The sequence below is a fragment of the Elgaria multicarinata genome, chromosome 7 (assembly GCF_023053635.1).
Source record: "Elgaria multicarinata webbii isolate HBS135686 ecotype San Diego chromosome 7, rElgMul1.1.pri, whole genome shotgun sequence".
NCBI classification, from domain to species: Eukaryota; Metazoa; Chordata; class Lepidosauria; order Squamata; family Anguidae; genus Elgaria; species Elgaria multicarinata.
The window spans coordinates 6,643,113-6,656,072 of NC_086177.1; the positions used below are offsets into that span (position 1 = coordinate 6,643,113).

The 12,960-nt window shown below is 41.8% G+C and overlaps 1 protein-coding gene across 2 annotated transcripts in view; it reads right to left on the bottom strand.

The window, feature by feature from the left end:
* Positions 1-12,960, bottom strand: part of RALGAPA2 (Ral GTPase activating protein catalytic subunit alpha 2) — a 212,842-nt gene that overhangs the window by 110,360 nt on the left and 89,522 nt on the right. For both annotated transcript variants that reach the window (XM_063130176.1, XM_063130175.1), the window contains 2 exons: positions 8,188-8,316; positions 421-546 (listed from right to left, as the gene is read on the bottom strand). In XM_063130176.1, the coding sequence (XP_062986246.1) occupies positions 421-546; positions 8,188-8,316 (255 nt within the window). The remainder of the gene's footprint in view (positions 1-420; positions 547-8,187; positions 8,317-12,960) is intronic.

A 12,960-nucleotide genomic window follows, 5' to 3' on the forward strand; every position in this document is an offset into this window, starting at 1 on the left:
GGGATGGCAGCGGGAACTGCATGTGAGGCCATGGGGACCACATGAGTCTCCCCACAGACCCTCTGTCCTGTCCTCATCTTCCTTTTCTATTTTGTAACAGTTATATCATTTAGGTTTTTCCGAATTACATGAGATTTATATCCCAATTATTAGAAGTCTCAACTTCAATAAGTCCCAGAATTGGGAGGTAGAGGGACAAAAGGCTCCTCCCACCAAATAGGGAAAAGCATCTCCAATTTATATAAGACGTGTCTCAAGAGTAAGACAGAGGGAATAACTCACTCTGAAAACCCTCCATCCACCAAGAAAAAGAAACATTCATGCTAAGTCCAATTTTTCTATTTATTCAAAGGCTGGTAAAGGTAAATCTAGACATTAAAATCGTTAATATATAGATTAGTTTACAGAGAAAACATTTACTTTGACATCTGCAGTTCCAGTGATGATTTCTGCTTCAACAACAGGTTGCAACACTGAGATTTCTTGATAGAGATTAGGAAAGCAAACCAGAGAACCAAGAATGGTATGTGCTTCTAAGCGGGGGGCCTATAACAAAACAAACAAACAAACATGTATCTTAGATCATGATAACACGCAAATCTCTCTTAGGACAATATTAGTTAGAATTGTTAGTTGGGCCAATTCATATCTTGGCCTGCTGTTTTCAGCAATCACTCTCAAAAAGGGCCCCAGTGAAAGTCATGTTTACATATAACATTAAGAGTGTGCATTATGACATCAGCTGGAACTGAGCCATAGGCAGATACTGAGATATAAGGAACTTGGAAGCTTCATGCACACTGGTACTATGTGTATATCGCGTACGAGATTATGCATTGCCAAAAGTAGGATAAATGGATTTCTGTAGTTATTCAGTTGAAAAGATAGATTGCTTACCTGTAATTGTAGTTCGAGTGGTCATCTATGCATTCACACATATGGGCTCTGCGCCTGTGAGGAGTCTCGTTCCGGGGGAAAAAATCTTATATAGCTGAGGCGTCATTTTGGGCGGGAACCCCTCCCCCATACTCTACCGTGCATGTCTTGTAGGGTTCTCGCCCTACTCCCTCAGTTCCTGTAGACTGACATTGTAGCCTATTATTCCAGAACTAAGGATATTGATTAACCGTAAATTGTTGTACCTCACCAAAGCGGGGTGGGTGCGTGGGTTGTGTGAACGCACAGATGACCACTCGAAGAACTACGGTTACAGGTAAGCAACCTGTCTTTCTTCTTTGTGGTCTCTGTGCATCACACATATGGGCGGTTAACAAGCTAACTTACTGGTGGTGTGTTGGTGCTCATGTGAAGACGGATTGTAGCACAATTCTACCGAAGGCAGTATCAGCACGTGCTCGTATGTCCAACCAGTAATGTTTCCCAAATGTGGAAGGTGTGGTCCATGTTGCTGCTTTAGACATCTGGGAGAATGACACCCTTCTGAAAAGCTATCGATGTTGCCACCGCTCTAGTCGAGTGCACATGCACAGGAGCTTGTAATGGGAGTCCAGATATTTCATAAGCCAACGTAATGGCGCTCACCACCCAAGAAGCAAAATGTTGGGTCTCTTGTGCTCCAATAAAGGTTATGATCCTCTGAGGAGTTAGGCAGGACTTTTCTAGGTTGACATACAATCCAAGGGCCTTCTGAAGGTGCAAGGTTACTGTTACAGCTTGTTTGAGACCTTTTTCCGTCAATGCCACAAGTAACCAGTCATCAAAGTATGGGTCCACCTGGACGTGGCAGAGTCGAAGGTGAGCACATACTACCGACATGCATTTTGAAAATGCCCTCGGGCAGTAGCCAAACCAAAGGGAAGGACTCGATACTGATATATAAGGTCTCCTACTATAAAACATCGGTACTTGCGGTGTGACATGTTGATTGTAATGTGGAAATATGCATCGCAAAGGTCTATGGATGCAAACCAGATGCCTTCTCTCAGTAGCGGAAGAATGGTGGCAATGGAAATCATTTGGAACTTTTTTGGTGTTAGAAACCAATTTAGATCCCTTAAGTCCAGAATTGGTCAGAACCCTCAGCCCTTCTTCGGTACCATGAAATATTTGGAATAAAACCCGTTCATTAGTTGATCTTGGGTGATTTGTTCTATAGCTCCCTTGTCTAGAATACAAAGATCTTATTTTGCAGAGCTATAGATGAGCAAGTCCGTTTCACGGTATCAAAAGGAGGGAGAGTATCGAATTCTATTCTGTATCCACTGGCAATTATCAACAAGACCCATTTGTCTGTAGTAATTTGTTTCCATGCCGCTAACGAATGGGAGAGGAGATCGCCGAAAAGTTGTCCTTGGAAAGTTGGTATAATTATGGCTGAGTCAAAAATGCCATTTTCCTTGTCCTTCGTTTTTACGGAAATTAGTCTTTGTCCTAGCCCCTTGGAATTGCCAAAAACTGCTGTCTTTGCTGACCAGGCTGTTGATACTGTCACTGTCGGTTTGGATAATAATTCGACTGCGGTCTGAACCAGCGTCGTTGTTGAGGTTGCTTTTGAGCAAAACCCATTTTCAAGCAGTATTGCAGGCATGATGAATGTTATCCAATGATTCATCAGTCTTGGCATTAAAGAGGCCAAGGCCATTGAAAGGTAGATCCTCAATACTCATCCTAGCTTTCTGAGAGAGACCCGCTGATCTGAGCCATGTGTGGCGCCTCAATGCCACTGACCCTATTAGTGTTTTAGAACAACAATCCACCTGGTGTCTTGAGATATGTATTTGTTGTCTTGACAACTTCAAGGCTTCTATCTGAAAAGGCTGTGCTAAATTCTTTTTGTTCTCAGGTAAGTAGTCCAACAATCTATTAACTTTGTCCTAGAATAGAAGCTGATAGCCAGACATCGCCGCTTGGTAATTGATACTTTTATTCCTAAGGCCACTGAGGAATACACACGTCTTCCCAAGATATCGAGACGGTGACCTTCCCTATTGACAGGGGCTGTATGTTGTCGATGAGATCTTGTTTGTGCAGCCTCCACAACAACTGAATTTGGTATAGGATGCTGGAGAAGGAATTCAGCATCTTTTTGTTGAATCTTATATATACCTTCCAATCTCTTAGAAGTTGGTGGCACTGAAGACGAAGTCTTTCATGACTTCTTAATTGTCTCCAATAACGCTGGTAAAATCGGTATCGAAACCAGTTGGGAGGAATCAGTAGCTATTGCATTTAACACACGATCTTGGATGGTAGGTGCAGTCTGTTCCACTGATAACCCCAATGCTTGTTCTGTGCCATTCTCATTACTTGGTCAGTAAAATGGCCAAGATCTTCTGATGGAGAGACTGTGCCTTGTGCCACTTCAGCCTCTGATGATGAGACAGATGGTTGAATTGAAGATGGAGACAAAGTATCTGATTTGTAATCATCATCATCCAATACTCTAGGGGCACGAGATGGTGTCGTATCTATTTTCTGTTGCAGAGGTTTGGATTGTTGTTGATGCTGCAACTGTGTTTCTTTATTGGCCTTAAGAGTTCCCTAGCACTTCCGATACTAGCAGTGGTCCTAGTTGCTGCTTTGACTGGGGCCACTCCCCTGGTGGTGTTGGGAGTGACTTCAGGTTCGAAACGGTACAATCATGAGTCTCCATGTTTATCAGAGGCGGAGGTTGAGATTGCATCACCGAAGGGCATCGATGGGTTTGCGGTGGCTCTTGCCATCCGTAATGGTGTCTATATGGACCATGTAGGTTGGGGCCATAACAGTCACTATAAGCATCTGCCCATCTAGCTCTTCTGTCCCATTCACAGGGTGAGTATGGTCTTTCCTGAAGTGGTCTACGGTACATGTAAGATTCCCTTCCTGATGAGACCGACACCACTGATGACGGAGAATGTCTGGAATGGTCCCTTCTAGGAGACCGAGTATGTTCCCTTTCATAAAGAATCAACCGAGGAGGAGTATCTCGGATCTCACTTTCTGATGTCAAGGTATGGTATCGATCAGTATGCCTTATATCCCCCTTCTTTAACTCCAATAACAGCGATTTTAGGGGTGGAATCGGAGATCGAGCCTTCTGAATCTGAACAGCTCTACTTATCAATATTGATGGGGACTATAAGATTTTCGACGTCAACAGAGAATGATCTCCAGTCCTGGATACTATATGTACTGACTGACAAAGTGGAATAGATATCAGGTCCAAGCTCTTTGATGATACACCTCTGCCACGATTATGTGGCGAGGGACTCCGTGGCCATTTTGCATCTGAGGGGAGAACCTTGGCCATGGCAAGAGGTATCTTTTTCTTCTCCTCTGTCAGCACAGATTGTACTGGCTTTGTATTAGCTTTTTTTGCCAGTTTCTTTGCAGCCGACAATGAGAAGGATTTGCCTGGTGTGTGGGATAGACCCGAAGTACTGGGAGTCTCCTCAATAGTTCTTTCTGGAGATTTATCTCCCATTTTGACACCTCTCGCCAGGGTTTGTCCCTGCGGCTGATCAAATGCTTGTAAAGCTTTATTCTACAGGATAGTTTTTAATCTATCAGGTTGGTGTCACTGAGTCTGTTTCAAGAACACTTGGCAATATTGGCACACCTCTAACAAATGACCCTCCCCTAAACAAAGGAGGCAGAGGGAATGTCTGTCAGATGGCGGCAATTTACTCCCACACCTGGAGCATTTGAGAAATGGCACCCTTAAGGCCATATGGCCCAAAACGATAAAGGACGCTGAAGAAATTAGTAACACAAAAAAGCTTTTTTAAAAAAATAACTAGAAGTATGAACAAAAGTGATCAAAAACAAAAGAACTTTGAATAAAATCTAAGCTACTAAGAGAGAAAAATGCTTCACTGCAACAATGTTTTAGAGAAACTTTCCCAACGATCAGCCACAATGGTGGTTGAAAGAGAACTGAGGAAGTAGGGTGGGAACCCTGCAAGACATGCACGGTACAGCATTGGGTTCCCGCCCAAAATGACGCCTCAGCTATAGATGTCTTTTCCCCCCCGGAACGAGACTCTGCGCAGGCACAGAGCCCATATGTGTGATGCACAGAGACCACGAAGGAGAACTATTTTTTATAAGTTAAAAATGGAAGTTACTGAAATTCTTGTTTGATCCTGTTCAGTTATACTGAATGAATTATATGCATATTACCCTTATAAAAACCCAAGAACATTTTCTACAGTAGTGCATGTGGAGCAGGGAGAACAACCTGAATGCTGTATGTAGAGCCACCATTTCCTGGGTTCTGATGGAAGGCTTGGGTTTGTTAAATAAGGTAACCTGTGGGGAAGAAGAAAGACCGAGGGGACAGGAGCAGGCAGAAGTAACATCGGGGCCTGCTCCTCTTGGACTCTTCCCCCACCCCCACAGGGCAAACTGCCATCTTGGCCCTGTGGGGAAGAAGAAAGACCGAGGGAACAGGAGCAGGCAGAAGTAACATCGGGGCCTGCTCCTGCTGGACTCTCTCTCTCTCTCTCTTTCTTTCTCCTCCCTCCCTCCCTCCTTGACTCCTTTTCCTTGTGTGTCATGTCTTTATTAGATTGTAAGCCTGAGGGCAGGGACTGTCTTTTTTCCTAAGTGTAAGCCGCTCCGAGAGCCTTTTTTGGCTGAGGAGCGGGGTATAAGTATGGTAAATAAATAAATAAATAAATAAACCTCCTTTGTGGACCATGGGAATGCTGTGGACGTCATATATCTTGACTTCAGCAAAGCTTTTGACAAAGTACCACATGACATTCTGATTAACAAACTAGCTAAAAGTGGGCTAGATGGAACAACTATTAGGTGGATTCACAGTTGGCTACAGAATCGGACTCAAAGAGTACTTATCAATGGAACCTTCTCAAACTGGGGAGAGCCAACGAGTGGGGTACCGCAGGGCTCAGTCCTGGGCCCAGTGCTCTTCAACATTTTTATGAATGATTTGGACGAGGAGGTGCAGGGAACGCTTATCAAATTTGCAGATGACACAAAATTGGGTGGGATAGCTAATACCCGGGAAGATAGAAACAAACTTCAAAGTGATCTTGATAGGCTGGAGTGCTGAGCTGAAAACAACAGAATGAAATTTAATAGGGATAAATGCCAAGTTCTACATCTAGGAAATAGAAACCAAAGGCAGTTACAAGATGGGGGATACTTGGCTCAGCAATACTACAAACGAGAAGGATCTTGGAATTGTTGTAGATTGCAAGCTGAATATGAGCCAACAGTGCGATATGGCTGCAAGAAAGGCAAATGCTATTTTGGGCTGCATTAATAGAAGTATAGCTTCCAAATCACGTGAGGTACTGGTTCCTTTCTATTCGGCCCTGGTTGGGCCTCATCTAGAGTATTGCGTCCAGTTCTGGGCTCCACAATTCAAGAAGGACGCAGACAAGCTGGAGCGTGTTCAGAAGAGGGCAACCAGGATGATCAGGGGTCTGGAAACAAAGCCCTATGAAGAGAGACTGAAAGAACTGGGCATGTTTAGCCTGGAGAAGAGAAGATTGAGGGGAGACATGATAGCACTCTTCAAATACTTAAAAGGTTGTCACACAGAGGAGGGCCAGGATCTCTTCTTGATCCTCCCAGAGTGCAGGACACGGAATAACGGGCTCAAGTTAAAGGAAGCCAGATTCCAGCTGGACATCAGGAAAAACTTCCTGACTATAAGAGCAGTGCGACAATGGAATCAGTTACCTAGGGAGGTTGTGGGCTCTCCCACACTAGAGGCCTTCAAGAGGCAGCTGGACAAGCATCTGTCAGAGATGCTTTAGGGTGGATTCCTGCATTGAGCAGGGGGTTGGACTCAATGGCCTTGTAGGCCCCTTCCAACTCTGCTATTCTATGATTCTATGATTCTATGAAATAGATTCTATAGTGGATTACACTTCTGAATACAAGATGTTGGGGACATTCAAAAAGGGAAAGGCACTTGATCTCATGCAAGGATCATATGCTATTTCAGAAATAGCACTTCTGCTTGCAGAAAAGGCCATGTGATTGTGAAAGAGCACTTCTGTATTCAACACAATTTATTCTATCTTGGCTTCCCTTCCAACTCTTAAGAATTTAAGAACTACAATGCTATTAAATATCCAGAGGGCTAGCCATGTTAGTCTGTTGCAGCAAAACTAACAAAGGGTCTTGTAGACACCTTAAAGACCAACGAACTTATTGTAGCATAAGCTTGGACTGCAGTTTACAAAAGCTTATGCTATAATAAATGTCTTTCAGGCAGCCTTCTTCATTCTGGTTCCCTCAAATAGACTACAACTCCCAGGAGATTTAATCATTGCCTATGCTGGCTTGGGCTAATGGGAGTTGAAGTCCAAAACATCTGGAGGGTACCAGCTTAGGGAAGGCTATTTTAAGGTGTCACAATGCTATTTAAGGAACCCAAAGCTTTATAGTTATGAATGGTTTACTGAGTATTTTTATTGGTAGCATCAATAAAAACCAGTAAGAACCAAGAATTTATTTCCAGAAAAAACATAGTAAGCGATATTTTATAAATTCTTAAAGTCACTAGCTAGTACTGTAGGTTCTTGTACTTTAAGAAATTGATTGTTTTTCTAACATGTCAACAGAAATCTAAACAGAAATAAAAGTGCTGCTTATGTCAAGTTATGAAACAGAATAAAGGGTGAGTGTTTTTAAATGGTGAAGGCTGTTAACAGTTACCTTCTCAAACTGTATCACACAAGCTTCTAAGGTTATACTGGCCACTAATAAATAGTAAGTTCATAATTTTTCAGATAATTTAGTTCTCAAGGTTTTATACTTGGATCATTACTGTACTGTTTTGCATACTACCCATGAATATTTTTTAAAAATAACTTCTTGCTTTCTATTGCTCCCACCTTTTACAACATGAAAGATGTTCTATACGCAGGATGAGCAGTTGCAATATTCATATATTGCAAAAACAACAACAACAACACACCCTAATAATATTCTGAAACCCAAGCCTTACTTTTAGAGTGCAAATGTGCTGCAGTATTAGTGAGGATATGATTTCTCACATTTTGTCCTTTTGATGAAACACCTTTGCAATACTAGGATGTCACCTTATCCTACAATTTCACACATCAGCTGCCATGGTGTCTGCCCCAAGAGCCCAGTTTCACATTGCACTAATGAGCCAACACCTGTTAGAGTAGAGAAATCTGAACCTTGCTAACAACTGTGCACTCTCACAGGAACATGGACATTGAACATTGCCATACTTACCTCCAACATGTTTGTACTCAGAACTCTGGCTGCAGCTGTTATGAAGTCTCCTATTAGCAACGTGAAGCCAGGTAAGCTCAGGAAAAAAAAGCAGGAGGGGCAGTGCCTTATGATAGTATTTAAAACATCCTAAAAGGGAAACAAAGTTGATCATTTAATTTTTAAACTTGTTAATCTTGTTAAAAGGGCACTGGTTACACAAACAAACAGCTTTTCCAGTTGACAGCAACATCAATATCCTATCACCATATAGACGGTAAATGGGGCAAGATAAGTGCCACAGAGAATAAATGTATTGCAGGGGGTTGACTTGATTGATAGATAAAATGGGAGGGTGGAGATTTTTTCATATGCACCCCAGCACGAGCCTAAAAATAAGTGTGTGTTTTAAAAAGAGAGAAAACATTCCTAAACGGCAGGGAAAGTTTTAATGGCATTTATCTTTTTAAAAAGTTACACAAATTTTCCAATGGTGGAGTGGTTCTGCCAGGAGTGCTCAGACATGAATTTTAAAAAATTCATAGAAAATAAAACAGACAGACATATTGGCAGGGGAGATAACCTAGCACCAGAAATAAATACCAGTCAATAGGTGCCCATGAAACACATGCACCAACATCCCACACATGTTCAGAACTGCAATAAATGGGTTAGCTGGGAGAAAAGAGATTTGGATACACCATAATACCTAAGTAACAACAGTGCATTTATTGTCAACTAAAATTATGATCATAAGAACATAAGAAGAGCCATGCTGGATCAGACTAAGAGTCCAGCACTCTGTTCACACAGTGGTCAACCAGCTGTTGTTGTTGTTGTTGTTGTTGTTGTTGTTGTTGTTGTTGTTATTTTCAACCTTATTGACAAATTGAAAGCAAATAAATCACCAGGCCCGAATGGTATCCATCCTTGAGTTCTCAAAGAACTCAAATATGAAATTGCGGACCTTCTCACAAAAATATGCAACATGTCCCTAAACTCAGCCTCTGTACCGGAGGACTGGAAGATAGGCAATGCAACACCAATTTTTAAAAAGGGATCCAGGGGGGACCCAGGAAATTACAGGCTGGTTAGCTTGACAACTGTTCCAGGTAAATTGGTGGAAAACATTATTAAAGACAAAATTATTAAGTTTATAGAAGGACATGTCAACACGGCTTCCGCAAAGGCAAGTTCTGTCTCACTAATCTTCTAGAAGTCTTTGAAAGTGTCAACAAACATGTAGACAGGGGTGATCCATTAGACATTGTTTACTTGGACTTCCAAAAGGCTTTTGATAAAGTCCCTCACCAAAGACTCCTGAACAAACATAGGAGTCATGGAGTAAGAGGAGAGGTCCTCTTATGGATCAGTAACTGGTTAAAGAACAGGAAGTAGAGGATAGGAATAAATGGTCAATTCTCCCGATGGAGGGAAGTAAATAGTGGGGTCCCACAGGGATTGATATTGGGACCAATTCTTTTCAACTTGTTCATAAGTGATTTGAAATTAGGAGTGAGCAGTGAAGTGGCCAAGTTTGCCGATGACACCAAATTATTTAAGGTTGTTAAATTACAAAGGGATTGTGAAGTGCTCCAAAGGGATCTCTCCAAGCTGGGAGAGTGGGCATCCAAATGGCAGTTGTGGTTCAATGTAAGTAAATGTAAGGTGATGGGTGCAGTGCTCCTGGGGAGTGCTGCGCCCCGTGCGCGGCTTCTCCTGGCTACATGCAAGTAATTGCGCGGAGTCGGGAAAAGTGGCAAAACGGGCTACACGCTCGCAGTCTCAGGCTCAGCCCGAGACCGCAGGAAAAATCGGGCTAGAAGGAGTAGGCTATATCCCGGGGCCAGGGAGGGTTGATCCCTCCCTGAGCCCGGGATCCCCTGTGTGTCATCTGGACGCACAGGGGTGATCCCGGGTATCAGCCCGGGATATAGCCTGGTCTAGCAATGGCCTGGGTCTCAAGGCGGTTTTACAAATTAAAACATGTACAGTTAAAACAGATAGAGATATACAAAAATTAAAAATATAATTAAACATGCTGCAATATAAAAACATTTAAAATATTGAAAATATGATTTTTTAAAAAATATTCAATATATAAACAATGCATAAGCAGAGGTCCAGCATACTTCCAAAGGGCCAGCCAGAACAATTTTTTTTAGCTTGCCTCTGGAAGCACAGCAGGGAGGGAGCCGGTCTAGCTTCCCTGAGAAGAGAGTTCCAGAGCCCCGGGGCAGCTGCCAAGAAGGCCCTGTCCCGCGTTCCCACCATGCGTGCCAGTGATGGTGAGGGGATCGAGAGAAGGGCCTCCCCTGAAGATCTCAGAGGACAAGCAAGCTCGTAAGGGAGAATCCTGTCTTTCAGATAACCAGCTATCAACCAGGAACCCACAAGCAGGACACAGTGTAACAGCACCCTCCCACCCATGTCACCCAGCAACTGGTGTACAAAGGCTTACTGCCTCAGATACTGGAGGTAGCACATAGCATAAGGACTAGTACCCACTGATAGCCTTCTCTTCCAGGAAGTTATCCACCCCCTTTTAAAGCCATCCAAATTGATGGCCATCATTATATCTTGTGGTAATGAATTCCATAGTTTAACTATGCACTGTGTGAAGAAGGTGAAGAAGTACTTCCTTTTATCGGTCCTGAACCTTCCATCAATCAGCTTCATGGGATGACCCCAGGTTCTAGTATTTTGAGAGAGGAAAAAAAATGTCTCCCTATCCACATTCTCCTTACCATGCATAATTTTGTACACCTCTATCATGTCTCTCCTTACTCTCCTTTTTTCCAAGCTAAACAATCCCAGCTATTGTAACCTTCCCTCTTAGGGGAGATGCTCCATTCCCTTAATCATTTTAGTTGCTCTTTTCTGCACTTTTCAAGCTCTATGATCTCTTTTTTCTATGTATCAGAATTGTACACAATAAATGTCCATACTGGGAATACTTTTATTATGATACCGTCACCCTTAAAATGCACTCTAAATACAGATATATGTAAAGATTCTACAACAATTAAGCATAGGTCTGACTATGCTTAGCTCGAGCAGATTTACTTGAAACTTTTGCTCTGCTCCTGACTATAACTGTCTGGATCAGAGTTTAAGACCTTTGATGCAAAAAAAAAAAAAAAGAAAAAAAAGAAAAAAAAAGAAAAGAAAAGAAAAGAAAAGAAAGAAAGAAAGAAGAAACTTCTTAACTGCCCAGGGGAAGGGGCCAGCCAATATCAGACAGAGAACCATTCACCTGTGTGAGAAATCCCACAAAAGCACATACTTTGAAAACAGTATTTAGAAAAATGCCTTGCTTGTTATTATCAACATATTTGGATGATGATGATTGGAATTTTGCAATGCTACTCCTTTATCTAAAATCAATGTTACTATTTATGCTGAACAGCATAGCAACATACTACAACAAGAAAAAAGAATTAAAGAAAAATGTGTAATATCAGAAAGGACTGATGAAAACACACATAGTGAAATAAAAGGTAGAACCTCACATAAAAATCAGTTTGGGTACTAAAATTCTGTCAAAAATTAAAACCAGAAGTTTGGACTCCCCCACGTTCCTCCTCCTTTTCCAGTATGACTCTCCCAAAGCCCTACTGTTTCTTGCTTATAATAGAAGACCACACAAAACAGCGATTTACTATGTCTGAAGCATGAAACTCAACTTATGCTGTCATAAGCCAACACCACAGAGATTTTTTACACAATTATTGTTTGGAAGGTAAATAAATCTTAGCATCACAGCACACAGCATTTTCACCTTTGAAACACCAGTCAGGTTAATGTTCAAACTGGTTTTAATCACTAACCATGATACAGTTTAAGGGCAATATCAGTCAATGCAAACATTCTAAAAGAATGAGCAGATGGATGTTGGAGCCCATGAAGTGGCTGGTAAACTCCCGTTCTGAAGGCAGAACAAAAGACCCACCTTTTCCATAATTAAGGGGCTGATTAATGCATTGGGCTCCACACAACACACCTGTAATTACTGAGAGGTAAGCATTGTGCTGTGCGCCTAGTGTCTGAACAAGCTATAGAGCAGCAGATGGGGCAACATCTCTGTTGACATATGCTACAATAAAAAGACTCATGAATCTTGGCATGAAAGGCAGCACAGAGTAGCATTTTTAAAGATTAATAAGTACCAACTATTAACCTTGCTTTGTACTTTCATTAAAGCCATGTGTCCATACATGGAAAGCCTGCATTTTCAATGAGAGAGAGAGAGAGAGAGAGAGAGAGAAAACAGAATATTCCTAAATAGGAATTTCAGAAGTCAAATATATGAATGCTCTAAATATCTTATTGCTTTGTTGCTAAAATGAGAGGTGATTGGGTTGGAGCCCTCTAATCTTGCCCCTAGTCTCTGATACCTTTGTTTTCTGAGGTTATTTAGTTGGAGGATAAAGGAACAAAGGGCACAATCCACCAGGAAAGAGTCCCATTGACATGAATAGAAGTTGTGCAAGACCACTCATATTGTGTTATTTTTACAGCTGAACCCACCATTTGTCATCTAAGCAGTGGCTGTACATCATCATTAATTGCCAGCAACAGACAAAGGCGTCATCTTATTTTTCATCAGATTATTATGAATTGCTAAAAAGATTTTTTTTTATCTTTATTCTGATAATTTTGTATTGACTTAGTGTAATTGTTTTATCCCAGGGAGATTTTGTTAGCTGCCTTGAGCAAAGGCAGAATATAAATTTATCAAGCAAACAGAAAGCATACAAAACTAAGTTCTCGCTCAAAAAATATCTTCATGAT